General features: G+C 45.4%; 1 protein-coding gene across 1 annotated transcript in view; it reads left to right on the plus strand.

The window, feature by feature from the left end:
• Positions 1 to 24,282, plus strand: part of cdh2 (cadherin 2, type 1, N-cadherin (neuronal)) — a 42,650-nt gene that overhangs the window by 13,826 nt on the left and 4,542 nt on the right. The window contains exons 3-14 of the mRNA XM_037275566.1: positions 11,667 to 11,878; positions 15,100 to 15,267; positions 16,302 to 16,457; positions 17,107 to 17,251; positions 17,346 to 17,518; positions 18,772 to 18,909; positions 19,074 to 19,259; positions 19,744 to 19,997; positions 20,282 to 20,424; positions 21,137 to 21,370; positions 21,792 to 22,025; positions 22,229 to 22,368. Coding sequence (XP_037131461.1) covers positions 11,667 to 11,878; positions 15,100 to 15,267; positions 16,302 to 16,457; positions 17,107 to 17,251; positions 17,346 to 17,518; positions 18,772 to 18,909; positions 19,074 to 19,259; positions 19,744 to 19,997; positions 20,282 to 20,424; positions 21,137 to 21,370; positions 21,792 to 22,025; positions 22,229 to 22,368 — 2,183 coding nt within the window. The remainder of the gene's footprint in view (positions 1 to 11,666; positions 11,879 to 15,099; positions 15,268 to 16,301; positions 16,458 to 17,106; positions 17,252 to 17,345; positions 17,519 to 18,771; positions 18,910 to 19,073; positions 19,260 to 19,743; positions 19,998 to 20,281; positions 20,425 to 21,136; positions 21,371 to 21,791; positions 22,026 to 22,228; positions 22,369 to 24,282) is intronic.

Here is a 24,282-nt window from a genome sequence, read left to right on the forward strand (position 1 = left end):
AGTGATTTATAATTGACTTTTCCCCGTTCCCCGCTCGGGACATACAGTTAATGAGGTTCGTAGTTTGGTGTTATTGTACGCTTCAATTGTTATAGCAAAGGCAACGTTCATTTGTTTAATTCACCGGGCTGCGCTGGTATTGTAGCGGAGGCTTTAACAGTCGTTCTCTGGAAACGATAAGGCTTATTAGGTCTGATGGGCCTCCCGTCTCATATAATCTAATGCGGCCATGATAGACAGGATTCTGGGTTTGGATTCATCCATACCATAAATCCAAGCACATTCCCGGCCCTGCCCTGTACTCTGTAATGGGCCATTACGGGCCATGTTTGTAGATGAAGGAGCCAGATGTCCCTAATGTGGTTGAGGGTCCAGCATTGGCTTTTTAAGAGAGGAGACGCACGGGCTGGACACTGTCCCTCATTAAAGTGACCTGCTTGCCGCTAGATTCGACCCATAAAACAGGGCTTTAATGTTCTTAGCAGAAGAGCGCCACAATTTGCCCACAGCTCCACGGCCGTAAAAGAAGGGAATTGAATTCCATAAGAATGATCTGTTGTCATAGCTGGTGGCACCAGCTGTCTGGCCATGCTTAAATGCAACCCCTGGGTGTCACTCCCTACTCTGTCGGCTGCCATGATCCTAAAAGCTCGTCTCCCGCTGGTCCACTTGAGCGGAAGAACCTTGCTGGATTGGAGTGGGCATATGCAAGGATAACAGCAAGTATTTCAAAATGACTTGCAAGATCATAACCTTGGCCATGCATCGAGGATGCATCATGTGTAACAACTCTACCTTATTTGTTTTCTTTGTTCAAATTGGTCAATTTACTTGGCACATTGACTGTACTGTATCCATGCATGGCGGCACTCTCCCTTTATGGACACCTGCCTTTGTGTTTGGGCAGTAAAACCTGATGCACAGCTGCTAGGGGAGCACATCTTGGGGTTGGTGCAATGCCGATGACCTCCTAATGTAGATTCCAGCGAGGCAGAAAGACAAATGTTTGGGTTTCCAGGTCTTGGCGGTATCCTGGGCTGCTGCAGCTGTCATGTTATCCTTCTGTGCTCAGGACCTTTTGAGCTCAGCAATGCAACCTAATATCTACTTGCTCAAAGGCCTTAAACTATAGCTAGTCTTGTTTTGACAGATACCTTCATACTTCATATGATCGTCGATGTTCCAGAAAATAAAAGTCACATTTACATAACAGCCTAATTGGGGGGGGGGGTGGTGGGGGGGAGTGAACAGCCAAATCCTGCCCCACATTGTGAGTGTCGACACATTCATAAACTTGGGAGGCACCGTGTGCGAACGTTGTCTTCTCCTCCCACATTGTCTTTAATTGAATTCATGCTTCTCAGTGGAACGGCGAAACCTCGTTTGTATGCCGGTCATACCGAGAGCCGATGCAAATCTTATTTACACTTGCTGCGCTCCGTAGTGTTGCCCAGTGCAGCCAAGTGTCTCGTTTTTGCCAATTTGCAGACCCCCGATTCTGATAGATGGTTCTTTTAAAGAAGCAAGCCAACTCCGCCTCCATTCCTCTCTCATGGCCTAGGACACAATGAAGCAGATACTCGCAGAGCTCCTTGTCCACCACCCCCAATCCCCCTCGGTTCTCTTTTTTCCCCCACTTATTTTTATTTTTTTGTTGCAACTACCCCGTCTGTGGTCTGAAAAGCGATTGCGGGAGTTGCGGAGTCGTTGCGGGAGTCCCGCTTTCAAATTCGGTGCTGATAGTTGAGGTGTGGCTACAGGCAGAATAGGAAAACAAGCAGCAAGGGAGCAGCAGACTCTCTCCCCTTTGCCGCCAGGCTAAAAGCAGCCAGCTCATGCCTGATGCGAGACCTCGCTCAAAGGGATTTGTGACGGGGATGCACTTTGACCCCTCAACGCCTACATTATGTAAATGTGTGCAGAAAACAAGGAGCATAATACTGTTAGTTCCACAGAAATGCACTTGGTTTACTTAGAGTAAGTTTTGTTTGCTATACCCACGACTGGCAAACCATTCAGACAACCAAGACGACGAACCTGTTGTCGCGAAACGGCCCTTCCTTGCATGTGTTGTTACGGCGGTGGTTGGTAAGGTAACCAGATCTCTCCCCTCCCTATCCCTCCTAAGCCATGTTATTGTCCCTGCGCACAAAGGATGGGGGATGTGTAATATAAGACGAAGCGGCACGATGAGGTTCATGGAAAACGCCCTTTCCCAGACCGTATCAGCGCGTATCAATTGACCATTCCGGGAAGGAGCGTAGCGTCGGAAAATACGGGACTAGACCAACCCGGCTGCGACTTGCTAATATTGTTTGCTTTAATTCATGTTTGAACGTGCTCGTGTCATTTTCTGCCAAAGGGCAAAGCCTCCACTCAATGAATTTGTTCACTGCTATGCCCGATTTGATCCCACTAATGACTGATCGCTCCTTTTGTGTTTTGAGCCTGACAAAACACTCGCAGAGTCAGGTCCCGCTGCAGGACCCAAAATTGGCAGGATTTTGATGCATTTGGAAGTGTAGTTGTGCAGCAGGTGGTGTGGGGGGGGGGGGGGGCTTGCTTTTTTCTTCTGTGAGCTGCTTATACTTAATACCGCAACGTCTTATAAACCCACAATGCTTCCTTGTGTGGATTAAAATGGGCATTGACGGCTGACTGTAACTTGTTTTCACCAACAACAAAAAAAATGTTTTTAATAGGGCTGAGCCTCAAATTGGTGAGGTGATTTATGTCCAAGCATGAGTGGATTTACAATTTATTTTAAAACCCCTGATTTAAGTTATGTACAAGGCAAAATATGTTTTATGATGTGTTTTAATCAAGTCGGGACTTTTCCTTTTTGAAAGCCCCGCTACAAGTCAGATGTATGTAATTCAAACCATATGTTGCGGGGACTTGAAAGGCTCACGCAGAATCAACAGACACAGCTGGCTGACAGACAGTCTTGTGATCTCCAAGTCTTTTTGCTGAGCTCGTCCAGCTCGCCAAAGCGTGACCTCCTTCGACTAATTATTAGCCCTCCGATGACGTGCCGTTGTTGAATGTTCCTTAAAAGCGGCCGGCCGGGCTCGCCTGAGCAAGCAGTCTGAGCCGGTGGGTGGGTTCGATGCTGACGCCGTCTGAATTTTATTTATGGTGGCATGCTGCCTCATATAAGGCTTTGCAGAATCACACTCCAGATTGGCAGCGAGCTGGCCGTGGACGATGAGTTAGAGCCCACCCGCCTTCAGCGCTGATCATTAGCGCTTCCAACACACTGGGATATTAAAGTTGCTTTTACGGCTCCTCATCAACAAGCATGCAGCGGTCTGCAGATTATTGAATTCATATAATACGAGTTATAAAAGCCGTACATCTTTAGCATTGAGTCGTGGCATCTGGATGGTGTGGTCCAGAGGATCGCGTAAACTAATAAGCAGATACGTCATGCCCTGACCTCTGAAGATAGGACAACAAGTAAAACTTTGCAATTGTTGGAAATAGTTTGGATACATTAGTGTATAAATCTCAAGATAACTGAGTATCAATCTTGTGGTCATGTGAAGATAACAGTCTGCGATTAGAAGTAGAAATAAAATTAGTTACAGACCTTATATTGTGTTCTGCGGCTCGGAGGAAAAGGCTCGATTCTGGTAAAAGAAAGTTTGAAGAGCAAATTGTACCACCTGGAACAATTTAATCCCCCCTTAAGTATTTCCAACAAGGAAGAAATGTCTGTTTAATGTGCCTGCCAACTATAAATGTGTCCAACTCTGACCGGGTCTTTGTAACGAGAAATAATTTCCATATTCATCAAAGCTACGCCTGTTTTCGCTTCATCAAGTTCATTTGAGCATTTCCTGTTTTGTTTTTTTTGTTTTTGTTTTTTAAACAGCATCTGCAACATCTTGCCATCTGCCGTCAAACGTCTTAGGCTGGGATTAATTCAGAATTGTCAGGAATGAGTTTTGTCAGGGGACGAAAGTAAGACCAACAGAGAGTCATATGCAAAGTTGGTGCCGGATTATGCGGAAACAGTTTGATGTTTAATCACTCCTTGTGCATGAGGCGCGTAAAATGGAGATAGAATGGCTTTCCAAGAAGCTCCGACGGAAGGAAGCACGATGTCTTTCTGGTGAATCTTGCCGAGCGTGAACTCGCACAAATGTGTGAGTTTCCACTGAAGCAGAATGATTGGACGGGACTGACCCGGCACAGAACCCCCATTTCTCCTCCGCCTCTCATCTCTCGCCCGACTCTCAGCGCCTTGATTAGGGTGACGCACGGCGAGGTGTCAGGCTTTTATTGCATTTTTATGGCACTGCGGCTGTCCCGCCTCAAAGTGCAGCATAATCAGACGCTTATCGCACCTAAAGCAACAATGCGGCCATTTTGCCAACTCGGAAGTAATCGTCTTGACGGTTACCACGTTAACGTAATGACGATACGATGCTAGCCGATTTGAGCGGCAACTTCCTTTGACGCTATTCGCATTCAAAGCTGCGCTTTTTCAACTTAGCCGGAATAGGACCATTTTCATTCCCAGACGTGATGTTGTAATGCAAATGTTTTCCTTTCCGACATAGTTTAGCATCTTTATTGTCTAGCCGCAATTTGTAGAAATTAGGCTGAATAGCATCGCCAATCCTTGCGATTGACAGCGCCTGTGCCACCTTATAGTTTGTGAGCGCTCTGAACAAGGTGACAGCATTCCATCATTGGTCACATTAAAAAAAAAAAGCCCTAAAGGTCTGGAAGCATTTCTACAGGCGGAGACAGATTTGTACATGGTCATGCTTGTGGTTGCTTGTTATGTTATAGCTTTAGACAAACTGAGGACAGATGTGTTTGGAGTCATTTCCACCCCCTCCCCTATTCCTTCCTTCCCCCCCTTCTTGATTCCCCTTTCTCTTCCGCCCTCCTTCCACTTCCCCTAATCTGGGACTCATTGTGTGTGTAATAAAGCACAGCTGCACACATCCCACCCGCCTGCTCTGCGCCCACTCAGTCGAGCTGATTGCATGGGCGGAAGAGTCCAGTCGCACGGCCATGCGCCCTTAACGCAGATAATGCACGTTTCCATCGGCGACGGAATCGTGCCAGTACTAATCGCTGACACCTGACGTCACATTGAGTACTTACACAAGCGACCCGGTTCGTGCTTTCACATCTTGAGTTGATGTAAATATTTGCACGTTCTTTATGCGGAATCTTTCGATGACAAAACGTCTTTTTTCGAATACAATTTCAAATCACGAAGCCAGACTCTCTGTGAACAGTCAATGTTTGAAATAATTTACTCCCAAGTTAAACTTCTCTGGCGGTTCCACTGAACTTTGTCATTTCCACGGGGCGTAATCGCATGTGCATTATGTGAGACGAGAGAGAGCGAGCGGCTGCAGAGTTTCAATTTGGCTGCTGGGATGATGCTCAATTGCTTCAACGCAGAAATAAAAAACGCGGTCGTGCATGTGAAAGTGAGCAGTACTAATAGAAAAATGTGAGAAATTGAAAGGCAGAACTTCTTTATTAAGTATAAAAGATAGTGTCGCCAATCAACAGGACTTGTCTCTACTAACAGGTATGCGAGAGATACTGAAATGTTCTGAAGAAAAGATTCATTTTAATGACAGGGTTAAGATTTCGATTGGTCATGGGGGGGGGACGTTCTAAGCGCACTGTAGTTTGACTACCATGGCAACAGCGAGGGCCATCCAGGCCATCTCGACTCAAAGCATTCACAAAAGCTTTTTAATGGATTTCTTTGTCTCCACTGGGCAAACAACTTTTCATCCATTTAAAATCATGATGCCTTCATCCTTGAGATGCACCAGCAACAATTTTCTGACTTTATTTTGTGGAAGACAGATGGTCGGGGAGGAGGGTCATGCAGGTTAAAGTAGATAAGTAGGGAGACCTCAGCTGATGGATGCGTCCACAAAATGCATTTTGGACGCTACAAGACATTCTCACGTGCACCAAGTCAAGCGGCGCCGCCGCCGCGTAAGCTGTCAGAGGAGAAAAGCTTGAAAGCTTTTAAGGGCCAACGTTGGGCTTGTCTTTGTACGGTGTTTTTACGCTTTTCTCTCTTTGTGAAGCGCAGGCTAATTGTGTTTCAAGCGAAATTTGACACGTATTGATTCAAACGTGCTACGACACACACACACACACACACACACACATACACGGTGTGTATTGGCAGCTGCCCTAATCCTTCGCTTTGAAGAGGCTTTTCCCCCCCTCGCTGGCTCACATTGTTTTTCAGACTTTTTTTTTTGCCCCCTTTTCTCCACAGCCTTTCACTTGAAGCAGTGCCTGTGAAGCCTCGGGTTGGTTCGTTTTGTTATCATGAAGGGCTTTTTGGGAAGTGTGGCGCATGACTAAAAAAAAAAAAAAGGGGAAAAAAAGGCTAATGGTGTGACTGCAACCCACCAAGTGACTCGTCGTTGGCTTTGTTCAGCTTGATGAGAAGCATTTAGCCATCTCAGTAGCTTTAGAGATTCTAGAATTTCAAGATGAGGCATTTTGGGGTGTGCAAACGGTTACAAAACTTCCCGAATGAGGGTCTCAGATGCCATCGCGCAATCGAACGGTGCTTTCCAGCGGCCGTCGGCCTCATCTTCTTTTGTCTGCCGCTTTGTTTGTCGGCCAAGAGGATGCGCCTGCCTCCTGTTGGCTGGCGCTGTGCTTTATCCAAAATGGAAAAGAAAGAAAAGCCAAAATTCCACTGGCTTTGTTCTCCGGAATCCAACATCAACTCGTGCCACACGTGACAAAAAATGGCTTTCACAGCCTCAACATTAGTTCTTTGCTAAATTGTCCTTCAAAACTGCCTGCTCCATATGTGTGTGAGCCATTCATTGAAAGTAACTTGTCAAAACACACTTCTTGTAAATTTATAATTAGCTCACATTTGTAAAATAATATTGCGCCATTATGATGACACAAAAGATGCATTAACTCATTGACTGTACGCATAAGCAATGAGCACAAGATGGTTATCGCACGACATCGCTCAGAGACACGAGGATTAGCACGATCCCGCTCCCGACCATTTGAGAAGCACATCACGTCGCACATCACGTCCGAAGGCTTCTCGTCATGCACGATGACGATCGTAATCACGATAATAGTCGTCGGTCTGCCGCTCGCACTACTAAGTGAGCGGCGAGCCGAGCGGGCGCTTTGACAGTTTGTCAGAATTTAATCACATTCTAACGTACGCCGCGTCAATTTCATCCAAACGGATAACATGCGGTTTTCTCAGCGGTCAGTTTCTGTTGATAATGGCTTTGTCTTCCCGCACATTCATTTGCACAACCTTTGCTCTGTGCAAATCAAAGATGTAATGAATGCTGCGCTTACTCGAAAGCTTCCCAAGTTAAATGGCATTTATCAGCCAACGTTCATATTGAACATCAACTCTGCATCTGACTGAGTCCGCAAACCAATTGTCCTCTTCTTCCTGGCCAATGCACAAAAGTCAACTATTTTGTGGTTTTTAATGGATCCCGATTGCCAAATAGTATTTCAGAAACTTTTCTTTGCCGTCCATCTGTTTGCCAGAACGCGGCGCACAGCTGACAAATATGCATTCTGTCGGGAATTTAATGGAAACAATATGCCTCCACTCCTTCGTGCAGACAAACTGGGCCGAATCCTTTGACCGCAGTTATTTACTACATGCTAACCCAAATAAGTGCTCAAGCAAGAATTCCGCAGCAGACAACCTTTATTTGATTTGTCAAGTTGTCTCAGTCCTTATTTAAGACTCGTTGCATCGAGAGCAGCGCACGACAGACGATATTTATTGCGGCTACGGAGAACATGGTTACAAGTTTCCCACGTGCTGAAAAGCAGAACTGAGGCCACTGACATCACAGCGCAAGTCACCTAATCTGTTTTTCCATAAAATACTCAGCAGGCCTGATGGCCCCCGTGGGGAAACCTTTGGCACACTTCTGCTTTTCCTCTCTCAGCAAATGGAAGACAGGAACTTCTAAACAACTGTAATCGAAAAATCTCATAAGATCATCAAAAAGACTTACTTTGTCGATGGAAGTAGCAGTACCGCCATTTCATCACGGTACTTTACTAGATTGCTGAAATGGTGGCCTATTTATTTACCGACTGGATGGGAAAGACCAACCTCACGTGGATTACTGTTCTTCCTTCTGGTCAGTGACACCATCCACACAAGTGCTTAAACAATAAGTGTTTAGTGAATGACCTTAATGGCAGGATGCAAGATCATCTGAAATCCAAAATTCCATCGTTACAACTGTGATGCAGCCATTTTGTGCGATCTGTCCGAGAGAGACTTTTTATTTTTTTCACATCACATTTGCATCATGATTCGTACGTTTAGAACCATCTATTTCTGGCTAGCGTTGCCTGTCAAACATTCGAGTAACCGTTGAATGCCTCACTAAATTATCTGGCCACTCACTTCACTGATTCACACCGCTATGCCCGGATATCTACCGAAAGATTAACTTTAAATGCCTCACTAAATTATCTGGCCACTCACTTCACTGATTCACACCGCTATGCCCGGATATCTACCGAAAGATTAACTTTATCAGTTCCCGGCTCCAGTGACACTCTAATCCACACAGTGCTTGGCTATGACTGTGCTGTATGGTAAAGTCAGTTTATTTGCTTAACATACCTCTGTAAATAACCAACCTCAGAACTTGTCCTCTGCGGCAGACAATCCGAGTTTCAAAGTGTTTTTCAAAAAGATTGTCTTCTCTTTTGGAAAATAAACTGGATTTGCCTGGGGAATAAGGGGCTATCACTAAATGTCACCCTAAGAAGCTCACAGTGGATGGTTTCGTTAAGATATCTTTTGCTTAGCTGGGGGTACTTAGTACTTGATGTGGGATTAGACTACCAATGGATGATATTTTCCACCTGGTCAAAGCACGTTGCACCCGTTGCAAATCTTCAACTATATTCACAGTGGCGCTCTCAAACGAGGCAACTCTGTAGGCTATTTGGGGACTTTTCCTTGTTCTGTGGCGAGCAAAGCTATCGGGTAGCCTTGCTAATACCGACCAAGTAACAATGTAAAAAGGACATCCTTAAGGGTCACTTTCCTTGGGGAAAAAAATAAATAAAGCATCCAAATCTGTGTTAGCCACTCAGTCCGCCATGGTGCTTATCACTGTATTGCAATGTGGATGAGTGTGATAAGAGAAAGTCATATCGGAATGCTTTTCTTTGGGGGGGTGTCTTCATAATGTATTCTTGCGAGAATCCTCAGGAGTCCACAGATTTAACGTGGAAAAACAACTCCTCCAAAAATGTGCCTTCACTGCACAAACCAAGTGATGACCATTTGAACTTTTATAAACTGTTTAAAGGTTTACACTTGAATTGAGCGTAAACACTTCTGTAATGTTCTGTAATGTCGCATATTTTCAGACCAACTCGAAATGCGTGGAATGCTTTGCTCGTTTGAAGTGCATTACTCGAACGCCTTCAAGCACTTGAGTGTGGCAAAAAGGCAAATGTCCTTATTTACAGATCCAAGCTTTAGCTCCAAGCAGTTGACTGTCTGAAGTCTTCTGGAAAAATGAGAATGTAGCAGAATCTCACAGTTGAGTAAATGTTTGCAAATAGTTTTGATTCTTTTTCCCGTCAAGTCTAGGTCACCTAGGTCTAAACGTTCTTAAAGTTTTAAATCAGCAAACTAGACACAAACGTTTACATTTTCCCCAAAAATCTTGTAAGCGATGCAGATTGCGCCAGTTTGAAGTATGACTTCAGTAAATAATTTGGAGATTTCACATTCAACGGGATCATCTGCTTTAATTCGCATCATCACAATTCCTTTGAACTTAGTTAGTGTTTAGTCGAGGTGCTGAGCTATTTGCTAGGCTGGGCTATGGGCTAAGTAGGCCTTTGGGGTTTAGTTCCTAGATCTATGTGGATCGTTATTAGTAGTATTCCATATTATGAAACGAAAGCCATCTCTCGCTATCGCTCCCGAACCATTAAAGTCCGAATTTTCTCGTGATGGCGCAAACAATAGAGGGGCACTATGGTACTTGGGGTTAGCCTGAGTTTTTGTGTGGTTTGTCACTAGTCAAGGGGGGGGGGGGCATATAAACGTTGAATAGGATCATTGAGTCGGAGGTAATTCCGGGGCCCGGTGCAGGGCATTAGTCGGACAGGCCATTCTGCTGACGGGCCCGTTTGTCCCACACACACCCTCCTTTTTTTAACCCCCGGACCCTCCCCCTGCTGCATCGGCATTTCTTTCCACGCTGAAGCCTTTATCGTTGTACCCATGACGACATGTCTGATGGGGCGTGGCAGCCGAGATCTCATTCGGCCTTGTAGTGTGGGGAGCCGACGTGTCCACGTATAGATTGCAATAGCTAGATCTACACATGGGATTTTTCAACATGGAGAAATGAATATACACAAATTGACATTCTCATTTATTATCATCGGAGATGGTTGTGCTGGCTGGGAATTTGTGGTGCGAGTGTAGAATGTGGAGCCTCCATGAGATGTTAGGATCTCTACATGTTGACGACTTTGAGCTTAAACACATTCACTGCGTATATTTTATAAAAGCCAGGACGGAGAAACTAACGGTGTTGCGTGCAAAAATATTTTGCGGGATCGCAAGAGTTAAAGTCACAGGCAAGTCTATGCAGTATGTAGCAGGTTATCTTCTGCTGCACACAGGCCAAGTAATAAAAGCAGCATGCATCTCTGTCATCACAATTCTATTACAAACTGGGCGTGGAAGATTCTGGCTATTAATTAGGCCTGGAGGTTAAACTTATGATCCCAAGTCGATCTACTACATCCTCCGCCCAAGCCCGGAGGAACTTCAAGTGCAAATAATTCCCTGAAGAGAGGGTCTCGGGCCCATGAGGTAGCAACAGAAAGCAAGATGAGATGCCCCCTTGCAGGCTTTTGTTAAATAATGCCCCTTTCTGCTTGAATAATTCAAAGCAGCAACAGCAGAGCTTCTACACAAAGCATACACCTCGGGAATATGTTCCCTTCTTTGCCTTTGTACCATTTTGTGCACTGTATAGCTCGCTGCGAGTGGCCAAGCGGGGAACCCGACCAAGACTATAGGATCATACGCAAAACAGCCGTGTGTTTCTGTCCATTCATTTCCGCTATGCTATACTGCCACTCGCTTGTAACACGCTGCCACTGAAGCCCTCGCCTGGACCGGAGTCCCCAGGGGACACCTGTCTTTGGTGTCTCTCTACATCTGTGTGTTGTGATGCAATAAACATCACAAGCCCTGCCCGTGGAGGATTCAGCCATCCCAGGCATCACGGAATTCTGTGAGCAACAAAGCTAGCATGTGAAGGTTGATTTTACACGACGTACTATGTTGGACGGACGAATCTGCACATGAAATTGTAGGAATAACATTTTGTCTTTTGGACACCGCTTCCCCTTAATAGCTCAGAATGCTCAATTTCAGTTGCCTCCCCTTTCAAACTTGATATTCCCACGCACCTGTTTTGAGCGATACCTTTGGGGCACAACTTGACATGAATAATTTATGAGCATAAGGGAGGGAATCACAAAATCTTTGTGGACCCTCCGTTGCTCTGTAGTTTGTCTTGCTGTCTGTCTGACCTTTTTAGGGATTGTTTTTCACCACAGGGCTCATTCTTAATTGTATCTCTCTCTTGCAGCGAGGTTTGCCGACTGTAGCCGAGGGGGTCTGCTGCGCTTCGAATGCAACAACCCAGAGGACTTCTGGATAGAATCCGACGGGGTGGTCTACGCCGCCAGGAATCTGCAGCTCTCTGGACCTCAGGCGTCGGCGCTGTTGATCAAGGCTATTGATGACACTACTCAGCAGGAATGGATAACCCTAGCCAGATTGATGCCTTCCAAGCAGCAGGTGAGTAAGCAACAACGAATACAAAATGGATTCCATCACTTGACTCCAGTCACAACAGACGGTGAAAATAGTTGCTCAACAAAATGTCTTAATTTTCCTTTTAGGTGAACATACAAAATAGAAAAAAAATACAAAAGAAAGACGGAATGATCAATTGTGCCCTTGCATCAATCAACTTCCACTGATTACCCTCAGTGCACATTCACAGATGACTAGTTCCCCAAATTGTAGCAGGTGTTCCACAAGACAAGATGGATGCCTGCTAATTAAAAGTTAATGTGTCAATTTAGTTGGAGCACAAACATATACTTAACACGGTCAGCATCTAGCGAGAGCAGATGCGCAACGACTGCTCGTAAAAAAAGATTTCAGTGAGCGAGTCTTGCAATGGAAAGCTTATTGCCTCTGAGAGACAGCAAGCATCTGCTTGAGCTCTCCTGGACAAGACAAGCAGTCGTCTGCGATTAATTACGTCGTCCAAGCGCTCATATGTCAACATTGTCTTTGGTCGAGGATAAGAGAAAGTTCACATTTAAGTGCACGTGTCATACCGCGCTTTCTTGTAGTCAGGAAATGAAAGAAACTTCTAAAGGCTTTCGAGGGTTGTCGATTTTATTAACTTGAGTGCCGGGGAATTACGCGATCCTGCTCTGGAAGACTCGACACAGACAGACATGTTTTCTTTCAGACTCTAGATAACAGTACAACTGCCAAAGTCAAAAATAGCCCATTTGTTTGGATTCCAAACGATATTGAGTCTAATACAATTCTACGGATTCTATTTGGAATAACGGCTTGCCTGTCACCATTATTAATTACAATCAATCATCTGAAATCAATCACTAAAGACACATGCAACATAAAACACTTGTACCTTTGGATCAGAAGTGATGGCTAGCATGTTAACAAGAAGCTAACATAGCAGCCTACCCGTCACTATGGGTTGCTTCTCTTCAAATGACACAAAACTAAATGCACCATAACAGTCAAAGGGATCTGAATCACAGTCCTTTGTTCACCCCCCAAAATTTGGTCAATATCAGCTGACAATTGTATCAAGCAAAGTGTAACTGGAACAAAACAAACCCAAATTAACGTCATAACTGCAACGAACTGCAATTAGCAGAACCATTGCCTCTACTTCCATCAATGCTTGCCGAAATGAGGAGCGTTGACAGTTGGGACGTTTTCATTTAGTTTTTCCAAAGGCTTTTGTCCAACCGGCAACGTTTTATGGAATATACACAAGCCTAAATGCAAGAATCTATCTCATTAACATAATCAGTATACTGACTAAAAGTGACGACATACTTGTCAACATGTTTGCCACCGGGGACAATTTCGAGAGAGGGGCAGATAAAAAAAACAATTGTGGTGTAGTTCTTGGGGCCAGCAGGCACGTCTCGTAGCCAGGAACTAAATTAAAGTTTTAGCCAGTAATGATTTCACAGCCTCTCCAAGCACATCATCAGCCACACACAAATGCGGCTTAGGTCTTAATGATGCTATTAGTCACCGCCGTTGCTAAGATAAATACTTTTCCCAAAAAGGTAAACTATCAGACTTTTTTATTTTCAAACATAAATAAGGCATCCTCAACGTATGCATTCGCTGATGATTTCTTAATCACATCAAAGGATGGTTATTATTTTTTAATATCACCGTGAGTGTTTCTGCCTTGAGGGTGAAGACATTTTTATCGCTGACAACTAAACAATAACCTCATTAGAATGAAACCGTGTCTCCAGACACAAAGTAACACTTAAGAAGTGAAAACAAGGGAGATTTCTTAAATGGTGAATCACACTTCAATGTTGAGGCCCTGAAGATGTCAGAACGGACGATCCGTGTGCGTGCACGTTAGTGTGTGTGTGCTGCGGCTCCACAGATAAGACACACGTTGGGCTAAACAACCTCAACACGCCATTCATCATTCCCAACGCGGGTTGCAAATAATTGCTACTCTCACTCATGCCGATTTTAATAAAGTAACCAATATTTCTTAAGCGCACATGCTGCTTGTCTGCGCGTCTGCTTTCCTGCCTTTGGTACTTGTGCAGTGTGAGAAAGCATGATAATCAAATTTCAAACATGATTAGTGGAAGCTGTCTGACGGTGGTCAGTGTGTGCGTTTGAGTGCATTTGTGTGTGTAAGAGGCATGGGTTGTTATAGGGTGGCAAAGTGGTAATTCATTTCTGTGGTTACATGGAACACTGGACATTCAAGCGGGCAGCGTGTAGCACAGCAGCAGGGAAAATGCTGAACAAATACTTTTTGTTTTTTTTAAACTACATAGCCTGTATTTGTGGGTACAATATTTGTGAGTTTTCTAAGAGTTTTAATTGCTCGGTAGGCCGAATCAGGTTTTCTCATAGGCCATATATGGCCCGCAATCCGTAGGTTCCGCAAACTTGTCCTAGTATAAAGACTTGAAGGAATGAGCGCCCCCCCCCCCCCCTTCTTTTTTTAATTGTTGTTGTTCTTTCCCGGCTTGCGTTCAAGGTTATCATAACTTTCCGTGGCACTACTTGAGTCCTTTCCTTCATGTCTCTGGAGCAGCATAGGCAATTTGAGCCATCTGTGTGTTTAGTGTCTGGCTTGCAGGTACCATCCTCCTTTGTTTCAAATCTCATTCATTACAGCTGAGGGAGGATGACAGATCCATTATGGGAGCCGGTGGTGTCTGTGTGGGTGCATTTTATCAGGACATGAGATGAGGTTTGCCATTTAAAGCCGAGCGCTGCTGCCGGTGTACTCCTGCTGCTGCGCTAACCGCATACACCAGAGCATGTCAAGGAGAATTGTGCTGTAATGTTGATTGCTGAGACCAGGGGAGGGTGTCTAACTACATTTACGGGAAATTTAATGATCAATTAATTCCTTCTCTGAATGCTCGCAACTGCTCTTTCAATGCCAGTGTTGTATAGGGTAAAATAATGCTAGCTATGTTAGCATACTGTCGATATAGTCCCATACATAGCTTGCTTGCGTTTGTTGTTCTGCAGATGGTACAGCGCCTCTAGTGGATGCAAATCGTGCCTGAAAAGATGTGACCAATGAAGTCCGATTTTTCGTTTGACTGTTTTATATGTATGGCAAAATGTATGACTACCATAAGTAAGTTGAAAATATTGACACACTGTCATGCGTTGCCGTAAATAACATGTCTACGTTTTATATGTACAGTCTTACGTATAGCAAATCATCTATTATTTTCCAGGTCATGGAACCCACTTCTGATCTGGCCATGTCCAAGGATTTGACGGAAATAACATTTCCGTCACGGAATTCGGACAGCCAGCTGAAACGCATGAAGAGAGACTGGGTCATTCCCTCAATCAATGTTGCTGAGAACTCACGAGGTCCATTCCCACAAGAGCTTGTTCGGGTAAGCTCCCCCTCCCGTGACACACACAATCATACTCCACTCATATAATGAGCAAAAATGTTTCTGTGCTTGCTACAACAACCTAGTAGCCCCCCCAACCATGCTCGTAGTTTCCACCCAGAAGGTCACAGGCATGAGACGAAGAAAGTGTTTATTTACAGCTCTTTGCTGAAGGTCGCACCCCGTCACACCGCCCCTAGACTTTTTAGTTCTTAAGGGCCACACTGAACTCGATGGCAGCGAGCACGTATTTACTGTATTACGTCGCGCTTTTATCGCGACTCAAGGACACGTTCAACTTCTTTTTATTGACAAGTGTCTTGTGGTTGAGCTTCGCTGAGGGCGGCTGTCAAAGGACAAGCGCTCCTCAGGCCAGTTAAGGAGATCCTTTTCAGTGTATTAAATGGAATCTCTTATCAGGTCCTCTACACACATTTTGTACAGATTATATTAATGCGAGACACATTAAATGGGATGTTTCTGAGCTTAGTGGGTAGTAGTAATATTGTCAGCAGGAAATGAGATGCTCAGCGTGGACCAAGAAGAAGGTGCTGAAGGCTCTCAATTTACAACAACAGCAACGTGAAAAAAAAATCCTCGTCCAGGCAGAATTTCAATACCGCACATAAATCAATATTATCCTTGCGATTGTCAATAAGACGCTCAAGCTACAGGACGTTATTAGCATATGTAATAGAGTTGCTGGCTCGAGCTTCGGATATGCGGGTTTGGCTTACCAATCGTCATGAAATTGAATACATTTCCTGTAGAGCGGTTTTGACCTTCACTTCAAACGCGATACAGATTTGAACAACCACCAAACAATCAAGGACTGAGAATGCTAAAAATGAGATGATTCTGAAATCTTTTGTTTACATTCATTGATACGTATAAAATCTCTGCAGCAGTTTCCCAATAGATAACACTCGTCGACTTTTTTGAATTCAACGATCCGTCTTAGAAATGTTACACGTGCTTCAAAACCACGGTATTGGTGACATTACGATAGTCGTAATTAATCATCCCGCCCGCAGATCCGCTCGGACCACGACAACAACCGATCCCTGCGATACAGCGTGACGGGCCCCGGCGCTGACCAACCTCCCACCGGCATCTTCCTCATCGACCCAATCTCCGGAGAGCTCTCGGTTAACAAGCCGCTGGATAGAGAGCATATTTCCAACTTTCATGTAAGTCAAGCCCTAACGATTTCCTTATGATCTGGCTATTTGTTCTCTCCCTGGCAGTGTTGCACTTTGCCTCGGGTCGCTATGTGCTCCAGGGTCATGCGTAGCCTAAACACTCGGCTCAGACTCAATAAAGACTTGTGGCGTGACGTGGCACTCAGAGAACTGGATTTATCCGTCTGAGAATTTAGAGGATTTTGCATGTGGGTGTGTGTGTGCATGCGTGTGTGTGTGTGTGTGTGTGTGTGTGTGTGTGTTAGATACATTAAGATAATCCTCGGCTTTAAAAGACTGCGCTCGACTGCAGTGGCTCTTTGACATTGCAATAAACTTTTAAAATAGCCTTTTTGTATGTGCATGAGAAGGAATCATGGCTAAATGAGAACCTTGAAGATCATTGGATAAGCGACTTAGCCAACACTCGAGTGTGTGATCTGTGAAAGGCACTTACTGACTTGTTACTTTGAAAGCTAAACTGGGGAGCTAAATATATTCAATGGGCCTGGAAACTGCGTTTTCATCATGTGTTATATTGCGCCGTTATATTGAATACAACAATCATAACTCAAGAAGCAGCTTTGCTAAGAAATCAGCAATAAAGATAGCCCACAGCGACCCAATTCAAGTGTGGCTGGCTTTGTCTTCTCTTTAGCTGAGAGCGCACGCGGTGGACCTGAACGGCAACCAGGTGGAAAACCCCGTCGACATTGTGATCAATGTCATTGACCTGAACGACAACAGGCCCGAATTCAACCACCCCATTTGGAACGGCACCGTCCCGGAGGGCTCCAAGCCAGGTAACGTCAACAGGATATATCCAAATAGCCGATCCCATCGTCGCAGTGTTATCGACTTACGTTGAAAACACGTCGTCGTCTTCCTGTACAAAAGGCACGTTTGTCATGACGGTAACGGCGGTGGACAAAGACGACCCCAAAACGACTAATGGCATGATCCGCTACAAGATCTTGTCTCAGAACCCAGACAGTCCCACATCCAACATGTACACCATTAATAATAAAACTGGAGGCATCATTACTGTGGCAGCAGGCTTGGACAGAGAGGTGGGTAGCTTTTTTTGCTTTCTTCACAGCGACTTTGCGGGATGTGTAGGCCTGTGAAATAAAAAAATGACCTCAGCAACACGCTGTTGCCTCCACAGGATGAAAGTGGCATTACAAGATCCTCGCTGCTGATTTGGTTGTGGTTATTTCCAAAGTCTGGATGCATTGTTTTCATTAGAATTTTACAATGTCTGTTGATCTATCAACCCAACAGTTTCTACATAAATGAGCCAAGTGTTTGTTAAATATGATGGCAATCACAACTTGGGCATGTTTGGTAATGGAGCCAATGAGCCAAAGTACGTTTGCTGATTACCACGTAAATTACAAGTGGAGTCGGCCAAGGCTTTTTCCACACGCGTTTAATCCGACAAGAATGTTGCACGCTTCGCCGATCATTTTAATAATCCCCTCCCTTCCATTCTATGTCCTCATTTCCAAAGTGCACGTCTTTTACTTATCTTCCTTTGTGCTGTAAACAACCGCCTTTCCCCCTAATTGGCTCACAGAGCTGTGGGAGGAAATAAATAAAATGAAATATAAAGCACATACCGGTTGATGTAATCCTAGCGAGGGCAATCTGGCTGGCTCGCTGCTCAATCACTTCCACCTTGGGGCCGACGTTTTATGTGCGACAGTCGCCACCGTGAAAGTAATTTGCCCTATTCTCATTACCGAGTGACTAGTCCATCACCCGAATAAGTGTTAATGTGGAAATAGTCATTTGTCAACTTCGAGCCGGTGTACAGTAAAGCGTAGCAGTGGTGCAACTCTCTCCTTGCCTCCCCGAGGAATACATCAATATTAGGAAAGGAAATATAAGAAAGCCATTTTTTACTGTTTATAATTCCGTGCCGCCTCGTCAGCCTGCTTGAGGCACACGATAAAAATCCGCACAATCTATATTATCAATTGACTGTTAATTCAATTATAGCGGGACCAAAGAAAATCGCTTCTTTGTTGGGATTGTTTATGTAGAGAGTCAAAGCTGTCGCCATCATGAAAATTGTATGAGACTCGTGAATTGAATCACTGTCAAAATAACACGGCGACGCATCCTCTCACGGGAAATGAGAATCTGTAGGAATGAATGAAGGGAATTAATATCAAGTTTTGGCTTCTGAGGCAGAAACCTTTAGTCTAACTGCCACCTGTATTACATTTGGGGTGTTGGACTCTACATTGCAATACTTCAATCTTGTACACAATCTTGACTGTTTGATTCTCGACCCATTCCCCCTTTGCCACTGCAGAAAGTGCCTCAGTACACACTGATCATCCAGGCCACTGACACAGAGGGCAACCCCATGTACGGCCTCTCCAACACAGCCACCGCCGTCATCAGAATCACCGACATCAATGACAACCCGCCAGAGTTCACGGCTGACACGGTAAGTCATGGACACCTATTCGGGCTGCACCGTCCATTCAGCCCGCCGTGGATATGCAATGCCCTTTAGTGGTAGCGCAAAAAGCACTTAGAAATGAAATGACGACGAAATGACCACGATAAGAGCATCACTAACAACATCTACCTCCTGATTTTTTTGTGCAGTTTTTCGGCGAGGTGCACGAAAACCGCGTAAACGTGATCGTGGCCAACCTGACGGTGACTGACAAGGACCAACCCAACACTCAAGCCTGGAACGCAGTCTACAAAATCACCGGAGGCGACCCCACCGGCAGGTTCTCCGTGCCGACTGATCCCACCAATAATGAGGGCCTGGTGACGGTTGTCAAGGTAAGGTCACCTTTGCAAACCTTACCAATTAGGTTCCCATGGGGACTCTGGATATTTTTCCAATTCAACAAAATGGTGTTCTTCAGAGTGGCTGACCGTGGCCCACCGGTTGAGAATCCACACTTACGGTGGATACAGGAATGTCTTCTTATTATTATGTACTGTAGCAATCAAGGAATGAATGCATCTAGCAACAATACAAACAGGAGCATAATAATACTTGTTTATCAGCCAGATTAATTTGAGTCGTGACTCCTCATTTGTATGTCAAACAGAAGAAGGTCATTAATAAGAAGCTGGCGGCCTTGCTGCTTTCTATTGTGGGGCTTTCACAGGAAAGATTTTGAGGGAGGAGGAATGAAAAACGTTTTAATTTGCCTCGTTACTCTCACACCATTTTCAAGCATTTAACCCACCTTCCCCCGAACATATTTCACATGATAACGTGAGCCTGGCAATCCCCGTGTCCCCTGTGTTTTCGCAGCCTATTGACTATGAAATGAACCGAGTGTACGTGCTGACAGTGGAGGCGAAGAACGAGGTGCCCCTCGCCAGAGGCATCCACTCTCCCCGTCAGTCCACCGCCACCGTCACCATACGGGTGCTCGATGTTAACGAGAGCCCCTACTTCGATCCCAACCCCAAACTGATTAAACTGGAAGAGGGAAAGCCGGCGGACTTCATGCTGACCACCTTCACGGCGCAGGACCCTGATCGCTACATGCAGCAGAGTATCCGGTAGGAGGTTAAAACAGAGCAACGCAGACTTTGTTCTTACTTCGTTTAAATCACACCCAATAATGAGCAACGGCACCGGTTGACGCTAATGGCTCCCATCAGTGAATATTCATGATCGGATATGACGTTAGCCCGGCTGCGTCTGTTATCATCGGTCCTCATTTCAGCTCGCTCATTTGAGCATCTGAAGGTGCACTGAAGAGACGATGTGCGCAAAACTAAAGCAGGCCGTCGATAGTCGAAGTTGAGTGACGTGATTACGACTGTGTTTTGTCTTTCATCAGCTACACAAAACTGTCGGATCCGGCCAACTGGCTGAGGATCGATCCCAGCAACGGTAGAGTGACAACAATGGCGGTTTTGGACAGAGAATCGCCTTTTGTGAAGAACAGCCTGTACAATGCCACATTCCTGGCCACTGACAACGGTAGGTAATCTTTGTATTGCCAAGGTCCTTTCGTGTATTCGCCGCTTCTGTCAGAAAGAGATGCCATTTCGGAGGATAGATGTTTAATTGAGCCACTTGTGTGACGACAACAAAAATCCACCGTGCCTGAAGGGCAACCGCTGACAGCCTTTCAACTTAAGGCCAGTGGGTTAACAATCTGAGAACCATGGATACATTTGCCAATTCCCTGAAGAGGCTTTGCCTCTGTTCGGGTTTACCCTGTTCTTCAGAGCATAGCGTCGTAGGCCAACAGGCTTAAAACTTTGCCGGTAAAGAGGTTTCTCAGTGTTAATGGGTCAGGTCTGGATGACTAGCTCCTTTGAGCGTGGCCTGAATGCTAAAGAAGCCTCTTAGCGCAGTGAATACATAGAGGAGCCTGAGAGGAGCGACAGTGGCCTCTGTTTTGCTGCTTTAGTATTCCCATCGCATGTCCTCGGTCAGGAAGACGTTCGTTCTCTCCCCTCACACTATCCAAATGTTCTAATACCGCACTCTTTCTATCTGACGCCTCGCTTGAGATTAGTTTCTTCAATCAGTATGCACTTTGGATGGGGCCGTTCCCACCGGAGGAGCACATATCTTGCTTCGGAGACACAACAATCGCCTCTTCTTCTCGGCCCACCGCACCATGATTCCGCAATCCGCGTTCAAGATTTCCGCCAATATTTGTGTGTGTTTTGGGGCGGTGCAGGCAACCCTTCGGCAACTGGCACGGGCACCCTGCAGATCTACCTGATGGACATCAACGACAACGCCCCGAGGGTGTTCCCCCAGGAAGTGGAAATATGTGAGAAACCCGAGCCCAACGCCATCAACATCACGGCCATCGACGGCGACTTGATGCCCAATGCTGGGCCGTTTGCCTTCGAGTTGGCTAACATGCCGGTCGATGTCAAGAGGAACTGGACTGTCACCAGAATCAGTGGTAGGAATGACTACGGACATTTTGTTTTACATGTTACAAAGCAGACACAGGATTTGTAGTCTAACACTAACCGCACACTAAATGAAGTAATCCCTGTAATGTTTACAAAAAAAAAACACCCAAAATATGCTATGAATAGAGACTATCTTCATTGGGTAATACCTTTTGGATGATCGCAGCGAGGAGTTTTAAGCTTAAGCAGCATGATCCAATGTCATTCACTCGATTGGCGAGCCTCAAATTGAAAATCCTTGTTTTGGATTTTACAAGATAATGCAAGTTCGAATTTATCATACGTATATCTGCAAATAGTGGCCTGGAGCGCAGCTCAACAATAAACACTGTTATAAAATGTGCAACGATGATCATGACCCAAACAAGAACGCACTTGGACGTACGTCATCCTGGCTTCTTTTTGCAGGCGACTACGCTCAGTTACGCCTGAGGATCGGTTTCCTCGACAGCGGCATTTACGAGCTGCCCATCATCATCACCGACTCCGGGAACCTGCCCTTGTTCAACACCTCCCACCTGCGGGTCAAAGTGTGCCAGTGCGACATCAACGGCGACTGTACCGACCAGCAGCACATTATGGCCGCCGGACTGGGCACGGGCGCCATCATCGCCATCCTGCTGTGCATCATCATCCTCCTCAGTGAGCGTCGTCGCAGATTAGCACAGCGGCTAAACACGATCCCGATGATGATTAGATTAGCGCGGGATTATCAAACAAATATATAGTCGTCTACATCCGACCTGAAAAGCTAATACGCGGGATCCGATTACATGCGAATGAGCAAAATATGAGCGCGGTTCCATTTTGTAATACGACGCCGCGCTTGTGTGTGCGTCTCGCAGTTCTGGTGCTACTCTTTGTGGTTTGGATGAAGCGCCGCGATAAAGAACGCCAGGCTAAGCAACTCCTCATTGATCCCGAGGATGACGTGAGAGACAACATTCTCAAGTATGACGAGGAAGGCGGCGGAGAAGAGGATCAGGTAGGAACGATGTGACACACACACTCGCGCACACACGCACACACACACACACACAGAGTAAAACCTCTGGTGAAACTGGATTATTTGAAAAGCCCTGAAAGCACTTTTTTGCCAAGCAATCAGTTATTTCAATAGAAAATTCAGACGGCTAAGGATGACTAAGACTGCTTTGCGGTCATAGAAAATGTCTCCAAGCCAAGGTCTGAAAACATTATGTCTAGAATCATTACAATACCGTGCCAAATATTTTGAGGCTGTCAATCAAATTAACTATTCAGTTACTTGAACGGGAAAGACAATTCAGCTGTCAAGGTTCTGCATAAGGGCAGGACAGTCAAATCAATAATACAAACCCTACGGTCCACTTGCTTGTGAAAATATTGGACATGTGCTTTTCACTTTACATCCCAAAGACTCGCATCCTGGACAAGCGCCAGAGGCATAAATAAAGTCGCATCCCCGCATCTCGGTGCGCTGATCAGGCATGTAGCGACACAAATTCAATTTTCCTAATGACCTCTTGTTAGCACAACGGAATCGGTTCACGGGGGAAAAAAATAAGGCAGCGTTATTCCACATAGGCTATTCTTTCGCCAGCTCAAGTGCGGCAGAGGCTCGCATATTGCACAAATAAGCGGGAGACCTCGCTCTGACCCGACACGGCGGCAAATTAGCCTTGGAGACTTGTAATTGGTGCGCTGATGTCATTTGGAGACAGGCATCTGCTGTGCGCCAATAATGAAGCTCTGTGTAAGGTAACAATAAGAACAAGACTGGCAAAACATCTGCGGGCGGAAAGGGAGGAAGCGTCCTCCTGTGTATTTATGTCCACACATAAAAAGCACAAACTTTGTCGAGCGGGACATGTCGAAAAGGAAAGTAACGCTGCTCAAAAGCAAATTAAGTCCAAGCTGCATTTTATTGAGAGTGAACAAGCTTCTATTCTAAATAGCACAGAGGACAGCGGGATAAAATGGCCTTGACTTTGCTGTCCATGGAGTCCGTATTGGCTGGGGAAAAAAAAAAAAATAGACCCGACTTTCCTGGCGCTGTGGTCTGTATAATACCCACCTCTGTTCTCCCTATCTCCCACCAGGGAGGAAATTGAAGTGTCAGTCCATTCGGTGCTCTCACGGTGTATGATTTGAGCTGCCGCTGCAGCAGCGCTGTGAAGCTGTCGCTATCACAGGCAGACGGATGATCAAGTTGAACTCGGACAAAATGGACGATTATACCGTTAGGGCCGCATCGGCATGCGCTTAACAAACTGATTGGTAGCGGGTCATTCTTACAACTATGTGCTAATTGACGGATTAGGTAGGTATGTAACTCCAACTAGGATCTTTTAAGATTCATGGTTTTGTAAAAAAAAAAGGTTCCCACCCCGAAACTAAACAATCAGAAGTAATCATCGGTTACAAGCGAGGGACTCATTTGCATGACACAGGAACGCGCGCTCAGTTAACACAGTACCTAGCGTTAGTCACTTGTTTGTTTTATACTCATGGCCTCGAGGTGTTTTTAATTTAACTAAGTCGGCACGATCCAGTCAGACAAGATATAATACTGTTGTGCGTGGGTGTCCTTTTCATGTATTCATCACACTGGGGGCAAGACGCTCCCAAGTACGTACTTGTGCAGTGACCGAGCAAAGACACCGCTATCGAAAGGGGATATTAGAGATTGACAGATTAGGGATAGGGAGCATCCATCCCGTACGCTTATTAGGTAGGCGCTGATACCATCCGGCCATTCGCTCCCTCTCCCGGCCATGATTTAGCGTTGCCTTGGTAATGTTAATAGGATTAGCCGTGGTTTATGCGTACCGCGTCTGGCTATTGATTAGAGTCTACACTTCCCGTGGCCTCGGCACATTCGCATGACGTGTCTTGATGTTTTCACACTTTCCGAACG

This window comes from Syngnathus acus, chromosome 17 (genome assembly GCF_901709675.1).
Source record: "Syngnathus acus chromosome 17, fSynAcu1.2, whole genome shotgun sequence".
Classification (NCBI taxonomy): domain Eukaryota; kingdom Metazoa; phylum Chordata; class Actinopteri; order Syngnathiformes; family Syngnathidae; genus Syngnathus; species Syngnathus acus.